We start from the raw sequence: 9,201 nt of genomic DNA, 5'->3' as shown, positions 1-9,201 counted from the left end.
TGCCAGGTGGGGTTGTCTGTCTGGGGCGTATGGGTCCCAGGGAAAATCATCACAATTGGGGATCTGTAGCAAAACCCACTGTTAAGCCTGTAATCCAGTCCATTTCTGTGTATGCACCACTCTCCCACAAGCAGTGTGACTGTTTCCTTAGCACTGGTACTACATGTAACAGGTTTTGGCTTGAGCACAAAACCACTGCTGCTGGCCCACTTTGAATGCTTTTTCCAGAAATAATGAATATGCGGTGATTCCTCATCAATAGTCATACCTGTGTCTGATTTGTGAGGTGTTTCTGTGGCTTCGTAATTCGGATTTTTTTTCTTTGGGAAGTTAATTGTCTTTCCACAGCCTTTGTGGTTGCTTAGCAACAGAGGACCACAGAGGAGTAACAGGGATTCTAAACCTCTAAGGAATGGGGATAGTTGATGTCTGTCCCATGGACAGGGCACCCCAGTGGGCCTGACTTGAGATGGGACAATGTTATGGCAAGAAATCTGTGGCCCCAGAGCCTGAAACCCCAGAGAGAAGCAGGTGAGTCCACAGTTCCTCCTTTCCCAAAAGAATTCATGGGAGTTTTTAGATAAAGTAGCCTTTGCTCAGCACTTCAAGGAAAATCTTTCTATAAAAGGAAGGGGAGGGGGGGTGTGTAACATCAGACAGACTCTTCTTCCTTTCCTGGGGAATGACCCCATTCATTGAACCATGCTGTCTCCCAGATCATAGAGCAGGACTTGAACACACAGTATGTGTTCAACAAATATTTGTCAAATGAATAAGCCGTCTCTCACTTGCTTTCCTCAAAATCACATCCTCACCCCAACCATTTTACTGGTCTCAGAGGCATGTGTGTGTGTGAGGGGGGTCGGGAGGTTGACCCAGGCCTTTTTAGAACCACTATAATGAAATGTCACTTTCACGCTCTCTTGTCAGGGCATATACACAAAAGAAGATAGGTCATCCCAACACTCCCCAGATAAAAACCCAAACCAACTCTAGCTACAAATATGGAAGCACAGTTCACCTCTATAACTGATCTATGGTTAATCACTGGGAAATTTTCATGTTGGCACAATACTCATTTCCCCTTCAAATGTGGAAATACCTTTCATTCTGAACTTTCTTATAAACCTCAGATGAGAGCTGGACACTTGAGGGCAGTGTCCTGTGTGTTACGTTCCCATGTAACTGTAGTTCTGCTTTGTGAAGCTTTAAAATGTATTTTTCATGACATGAAATTTATGGGCTTTGCTTTTATTTACTTTTAACCTTGGGTGTGTGGTCTGTGGGTGATGTGGGAAATTCACAAGTCTCCCCCCATTTTGTTTTAAACATATCTTTATTGATTTCAGAGAGAGGAAGGGACAGGGAGAGACTTGAAACATCCATGATGAGAGAGTCATTGATCCGCTGCCTCCTGCATGCCCCCGACTGGGGATGGAGCCCACAACCCGGGCATGTGCCCTGACCAGGAATCGAACCGCGATCTCCTGGATCCTAGGTCGACGCTCAACTGCTGAGCCATGCCTCGCCAGGCAGTCTCTCAAAATTTTATATGAAATGCTGTTTCCATGGGCAAAAGAGTCCACGAATCTCAAAAAATTAACAATCTTTGGGAGGGAGGAGATTTTTGTCTGTTAAAGAACATGGAATTTAGCAAACACTCATTTTCTTTAAATTTCCCTGAACATAGCACCTAAGGAGGTAAAAAGTCAGTGTGCTGACAATTGGAGAGGTGAACATAATGTTACCAAATGGAAGAAAAATGCCCTGTGATCAACAACTTGAAATGAATAGCCCAGTGTGCAACCAGCAGGGAAGCCAGGTGGAAAGTGGGACTTTGCTCTCACTGCGAATTATCACTGGTGTTCTTGTTTTCCTGGAATATGGAGCTCAGTGTTCTGTGCGAGGAGAGAGCAGGGCTTTGAGGCAGGAGATGGGTGGGCCCAGCTACCTTGATTAACCTCTAGGTGGGTCAACTCAGCTTCTTCACTTCTAATCAGGAATAAACTGGTCCCATTATCCATTTGCCTGCCCTACTTTCTTTCCCGTCTTCCTCTCTTCCCATGCCCTTGAGACAGACCTTCTCCATAGTTTATATAAACTGAATGGGAACTTGCTTCTATGTTGTCTACACAAGGGGAGGTTAGGCCTGGGATGCAATTAACCTGGGGAATAAAGAAAGCATTTTCCCAGGAAATTCTTTCTTATAAAAATTGGGTACTCAATAGTTGTATTTCCAAGTTTTTTCAAAATCATTTATTCACATTGACTAATTGGTGACTGATTGATTACCACTTCAACTAGGCATTAAAAACATAAGGTGAAAAGTTTGGAAAACAGAAAGATTTCACTTAAAGGAAGGGGAAATGTTTATGTTCTTGTCAAGCACTGAGAAAAAAATAACTGTAAGCTTGCATACAATTCATATTGTCACTCCCTGCCAACAGAAACTTAAAGAATTTTTTTTGCAGTTTTCCCATGAACACTGAAGAGAACACTGCAATAAAAACAAGCTTCATAAATACATTTGTTAATTCTAATTTGTTTTCTCTCAGGCTAATAGGCTTTACACAGCTTTTTCCCCCTTAATTATGGTACAACAAGACTTGTACTGTGTATGCTTCATTGCTATGGATACTCTGAGGCCATGACTCATGACCTTTAAACATTACTGTCAGGCAGCCAAAGCTCTCTCACTTTTTTATTATTTTTTATTTTTTTAGCTCTCTCACTTTTAAATCAGTAGTTTTGTTTCAGGTATTGTTAAGAGAAGATGGTTTCAAATAGTTTTTTCTTATATATTTGTGGCACATCTGAATATGCACATAAGAGTATGGAACTCAAATGCTTTGTTTTGTTTGGTTTCATTTAGTTACAGAATATTAATTTGTTGCGTGGAATGTCATTGGGTGTCTGAAATAAATAAGACATAGTCCTCTAAGGGTGTCACTGAGAAATGCAAAGACATAGGCAGGCAAATAATTATCTACATCATGGAATGTAGTAAGGGATATAAAACACAGACATCCAAAAACCACAGAGGCAAGAAATACTTCTGATTGGTTGGATCAAAGAGGCTGCATTTGAGTCATGGTAAGAGGAAGGGGTAAGGTTTTGACGAGCAGAGAAGAGAGCATGAGCGTTCTAGTGGGAAAAACAACCTAAGGAAAGGATCAGTACATACTCTGGGACTACTGGGTAGAGTTTGGTGAAAATATCAGTGAGATGCATTGATACAAGATAAAATTAGTTAGAAGGTCAGAGGGGCCAGCCTATTAATGTCTTTCCATTAGTTGTATCGTCCAGCAACTGTGATAACCAAAAGGTTGTTTTCCATTTCATGATAAAGAGTCACTGTCAAGTAGAAAGCACCAAAATACTGGGTTTTGTTGATTTAGGTACGATGCAAGGAAAGCAATTACATCTCTCTGAACCCCAGTGTGTCCTTCCACTAAGTGGGAATCTCATTAATTTTGTTCAATAGCCACTGATTACTTCATGAACATTTAAAAATGAATTTTAAACTTTTTGAAAGGAGAGAGGCATGCACAGAAATATGGAAATAAAATAATACTTGTTAGGGAGATAGTAGGATAGAAAATAATAGAATTACCCCTGGATTCTAAAGTAATGTTTATTGGTTGGCAAAAGTAGGATGAGATTTATTAAGAGTTGAGGTTTATTAAACCATCCATTTATGCATTCATTTATTCAACAAATATTTATTGACCATCCTAACCCTTTTCAAGGTGCTAAGAATAGAGGAGCAAAAATAACAACAGAAAAAATTCCTATCTTCAAGGAGTTTACATTTTCAGTAGGGAGGAGACACAATAAATGTAATAAATAAGCAAATTATATAGCATGGTGGAAGATGGTAAGCACTTCAGAGAAAAATAAGTAAGGTGATGAGGGTGGGTAGGTGAGTGGAGAGTTCAGTCTTCAATGAGGGGCACATGGCAGGCCTCACTGAGAAAGTGATATTTGAGCAAAGACAGAAAGGAGGTGGGAAAGAACCAAGTGGACGGGTGTGGAGAAGTATTCCTGGCAGAGAAACTTGAGATGGGAGTCCCTATGGAAGCTGAAGAAGAGTGGGGAGGCCAGTGTGACTCGGAGGGGAGGGACTGAGAAGGAGAATATAACATGAATTTAGAGACTTAAAGGTGGAGATGTGAGGGGGAGAGTCAGGAGGGATTGGGATGGAGCCCTACGGTGGATGGGAAGAGCGAATGGCAGAGACATCTGTAGGACCTTATAGGCAATTATTATATGGACTTTCAATTTTATTCTGAGTGACATGAGATCCCTCATTTGAGGGTTTTGAGCAGAGGAGTGAAATGATTTTTCGTATGGTTGATGTTTTAAAAACAGAATGTAGGGGGCAAAGATGGAAGCAGAGAGCCATTCAGGAGGTTAGTGCAATAATCCAGGCAGTAGCTAATGGCAGCTTGAGGCTTGAACCAGGGTGTTAACAATGAAAGTGATGACAGTGGACAGATACTAAACATAGTTTGCTGGTAGAGCCAAGAATTTCCTGATGGATTGGATATGGGTTCTGAGACAAAATCAGGACGCAAGGTTTTAGCCTGAGCAATGATGTCATCAACAGAGATGGGAAAAACTCTGCAAATAGAAAAGGTTTGGGAGTAGGAATCAGGAGTCGGGCTTTGGAAATGATAAAATTAAGATATCTATTCTTACCTCAAAAATAAGATATGAGATGTCAAGAAGGCAATTGAATGGGTGAATCTGGAATTTAAGGAAGAAGTTTGAATTAGAGATATGCATTTGGGAGTGATCAGTATATTGATATTCAGAGCCAAGGGGTTGAGTGAGATCACCAAGGGAGCGAATGTGACTAGAGAAGAGAGGAAGTCCTAGAGTCTGCCAAAGTGAAGCACTCAGGGAGATGGGAAAGCACCATCAAAGGAGGCTGAGGAGCAGCAGGTGGCACAGGAAAGAAACCTGGGACCTTAGGGTGTCCTGGAGCCAAGTGAAGAAAGTATTTCCAGGAGTGAGGAATCAAGCCAAAGGCTCTGAAATAGAATGAGTTGTGACAAACAACGGTTGGATATAGTAATGTGCAGATCACTGCTGAATTCAGTAAGTGCTGTTTCTGTGGATTGTTACTGTGACAATCTGAATGGAGTGGCTTTAACAAAAATTGGGAGGAAAGAAACTGGAGACGGTGTGTGTACAGTTTTGCTATAAAGGCGGTAGAAATATTCAATCAGAAACTAAAGGTTAAGAGGGTTCGAGAAGCAAAAAAATAACAGTATGTTTGGAAACTATTGCAAACGATCCGAGAGAGAGAGAGAGAGAGAGAGAGAGAGAGAGAGAGAGAGAGAGAGAGAGAGAGACCTTGATTAAGAAACAGTGTAGGAGCCTAGCCGGTGTTGCTCAGTGGTTGAGCCAGATCACGGTTCGATTCCCAGTCAGGGCACATGCCTGGGTTATGGGCTCAATCCCTAGTGGGGGGGCATGCAGGGGGCAGCTGATCAATGACTCTTTTTCATCATTGATGTTTCTATCTCTCCCTGTCCCTTCCTCTCTCTGAAATCAATAAAAAACATATTTAAAAAAAAGAAAAAAGGAACAGTGTAGGAGACAAAGAATTCACCAAACCTGCTGTTTCATAGGATGATATGTTTCCCTCCCTCTACTTCTTTTTTTAGTGGAAATAAGAGATTTCACAGGTTTACAGAACAAATTGTACTGTTCCGACTGCTTATTCTCAAGGGAACCTTTAAAGGCTATTTTATCTTCTTTGAGTAAAGTTTACATTCCATAGTTTTGACTTCCTTTGGAAATGTTCAGAAATTGACATTTGGAGGAAATACTTCAGGAAATTTATCTTCAGTGTTACAATATAAAAATCTATTTGGTGCGTGTGTTTGGGTGTGTGTGTGTACGCTTCTGAAATAAAAGGTTGGAATTTAAACTCTTACTTTATTTCAGCATCACACCTGGAAGTTCAGAGTCAGATAAGCAACAAAGAAACAAAATATTGGTAAGAAATAGTTTGCATAAATTACTTAAAAAACTAAAGTTAATAAAACCGTAACTTCTTTCATTAATGTTGAGATTTTCCTATGTTTCATTCTCACATTTTACTAGTAAAGATTTTAAAAATGAAACATGGAATGTTCTTTCTCAAGAAAAACGAGGTAAAGTGGACAGAGTGCCAACTAAGGGATGTTATTGGGCAGCAGGGAGGTTAGGTGTGGTGCGGTGTGGACTTTCCATTTTTATTTGCTTTCTATGGCCCTATGAATCATTGACATCTGGGTTACTTCAAAGCATTTTCTTGTATATGAGGAAATCCTGGAATTCAGACATGATACAGATTGGGTAAATTACATTATTTGATTTAGTTAGACTTGAGTTTAAGTTACAGTCTATTCTAGATATTTCCAGTTCATGTTCTTTCAAGCCAGCTGATGACACACCTAGCTCTGACCTCTGAGGTCTTGTCTCTTCCATGGGCTCTGTTATGCCCTGGGACAGCTGGGTCCTTCCTACCTGAGCCTCATCTAGTTCCTCCTCAGGCCTCAGGTAACAACTATTCAGGTTGTTGATAAGTGTTGGAGCTGAGTGATGGCTACATGGGGGCTCATTTTATTAGTTCTCTATTTAATGTAAGTTTGAGAATTTCCCTTAAAAAAAATCTATCCATACACCCTGGATTCAGTTTTAGTAAGGATCCCCTAGACTCTCTACCCATAGACATTTCTGAAACAATCCTTTCAGCTCTAATGTAGAGACAGTGTGATATAGAAAAATGATGATTGTAGGACTAGGAATTAGGCCCACATCTGCCACCCCTGAGCTGTGTCACAATAGCCAAGCTGGTTGAACTCCCTGAGCCTCTTTTTCATCCATAGGCTGAAAATGATGAGATTTTAATAGTCTACAGGGATACCTTGGAGATACTGCTGTTTTGGTTCCAGACCACCGCAATATTAAACTAAGTCACATGAATTTTTTGGTTTCCCAGTGCATAGAAAAGTTATGTTTACACTATACTTTAGTCTATTAAGTGTGGAATAGCAGTATATCTAAAAAATGTCCATGCCCTAATTAAAAATTATTGCTAAAAAATGGTAAACATTATGAGTTTTTGATGAGCTTAATCTTCTTGCTGGTGGAGGGTCTTGCCTTGATGTTGATGGCTGCTGACTGACCAGGGTGGTGGTTGCTGAAAGTTGGGGTAGCTGTGGCAACTTCTTAAAATAAGATAACAATCAGGTTTGCCATATCAATTGACTCTTCTTTTCATGAAGGATTTCTCTGTAGCCTGTAATGCTGTTTGATAGCATTTGACCCATAGTAAAACTCTTTTCAAAGTTGGAGTCAGTCCTCTCAAACCCTGCTGCTGCTGCTTTATCAACTGAATTTATGTAATTTCCCAAATCTTTTGTCATTTCAACAATCTTCCCATCATCTTCACCAGGAATAGATTCTATCTTAAGAAAGCACTTCCTTTGCTCATACATAAGAAGCAACACCTCCACATCCATTAAGGTTTCATCATGAGTTTGCAGCAATTCAGTCACACCTTCAGGCTCCACTTCTATTTCTGGTTATCTTGCTATTTCCACCACATCTGCAGTTATCCCTCCACTGACGTGCTGAATCCCTCAAAGTCATCCATGAGGATTGGAATCAACTTCTTCCAAACTCCTATTAATGCTGATGTTTTGACTTCTTCCCATGAATCATGAATGTTCTCAATGGCATCTAGAATGGCGACTCCTTTCCACAAAGTTTTCAATTTACTTTGCTCAGATCCATCAAAGGAATCGCTATCTGTGGAAGCTATAGCCTCATGAAATGTACATTTTAAATGACAAGACTTGAAAGTCAAAACTACTCCTGACCCACAGGCTGAAGAATGGATGTTGTGTTAGCACGCATGAAAACAACACTGATCTCATTGTATATCTCCATCAGAGCTCTTGGGTGAGACCAGGTTCATTGACAATGACCAGTAATATTTTGTAAGAAAATTTTTTTTCTGAGCTGTAGGTCTCAACACTGGGCTTAAAATATTCAGTAAACCATGTTGTAAAGAGATGTGCTGTCATCCAGGCTTTGTTGTTCCATTTACAGAGCACAGGGAGAGTAGATTCAGCATAATTCTTAAGAGCCCTAGGATTTTGGGAGTGCTAAGTGAGCACTGGCTTCAACTTAATGTCCCCAGCTGCATTACCCTTTAACAGGAGAGCCAGCCTGTCCTTTGAAGCTTTGAAGCCAGGTATTGACTTCCTTCTAGCTGTGAAAGTCTTGGTGGCATCTTCTCCCAATATAGGGCTGTTGTCTACACTGAAAATCTGTTGTTTATCTGAGCTAGATCTTCTGGATAACTTGCTGCAGCTTCTACACCAGCACTTACTGCTTGTACTTTTATATTATAGAAACAGCTTCTTTCCTTAAACTTCATGAACCAACCTCTGCTAGCTTCAAACTTCTATAGCTTCCTCACCTCTCTCAGCCTTCATACAATTGAAGAGAGCTAGGGACTTGCTCTGGGTTAAGCGTTGACTTAAGGGAATGTTGTGGCTGGTTTGATCTTCTACTCAGACCACAAAAACTCCCCATATCAGCAGTTAGGCTGTTTCACCGTCTTATGATTCATGTGCTCACTGGAGTAGCACTTTTAATTTTCTTCAGAAACTTTTTTTTTGTACTCACAAGTTGGTTAATTGTTTGCACAAGAGGCTTAGCTTTTAGCCTAGCTCAGCTTTTGACATGCCTTCCTCAGTGAGTTAATCATTTCTAGCTTTTGATTTAAAGTGACTCTTCCTTTCCCTTGAACACTTAGACACTGCAGGTTATTAATTGGCCTAATTTTATTATTGTTGTGTCTCAGGGAATAGAGAAGCCAGAAGAGACGGAAAGAGATGAGGGAATGGTGAGTTGATGGAATAGCCAGAACACACACAACACTTACTACTTAAGTTCGCTGTTTTATATGGGCACTCTTTGGGGCAACTCAAAATAATTGGAATAGTAACTTCAAAGGTCACAGATCACCATAAAAAATATAATAATAATGAAAAAGTGTGAAGTATTGTGAGTATTACCAAAATGTGACACAGAGTCCCAGAGTGAGCAAATGCTGTTGAAAAAAATGACACTGATAGATTTGCTTGGTGCAACGTTGCCGCAGACATTCAATTTGTAAAAAATGCAGTATCT

At 40.3% G+C, this 9,201-nt stretch overlaps 1 protein-coding gene across 1 annotated transcript in view; it reads left to right on the top strand.

Moving 5' to 3' along the window:
• Window positions 1–436: 436 nt before the first annotated feature.
• The window catches only part of CCDC192 (coiled-coil domain containing 192), a gene marked incomplete at its 3' end in the record, with an annotated part of 168,537 nt that continues 159,772 nt past the window's right edge, over window positions 437–9,201 (top strand). The window contains exons 1-2 of the mRNA XM_081131157.1: window positions 437–531; window positions 5,959–6,010. Coding sequence (XP_080987283.1) covers window positions 470–531; window positions 5,959–6,010 — 114 coding nt within the window. The 5' untranslated portion in view covers window positions 437–469. The remainder of the gene's footprint in view (window positions 532–5,958; window positions 6,011–9,201) is intronic.

Source organism: Miniopterus schreibersii (assembly GCF_964146895.1).
Source record: "Miniopterus schreibersii genome assembly, chromosome: 3".
In the NCBI taxonomy this organism is placed as follows: domain Eukaryota; kingdom Metazoa; phylum Chordata; class Mammalia; order Chiroptera; family Miniopteridae; genus Miniopterus; species Miniopterus schreibersii.
The sequence above is the reverse complement of the archived record's forward strand: the minus strand, read 5'-3'. Positions and strand labels throughout refer to the sequence as shown.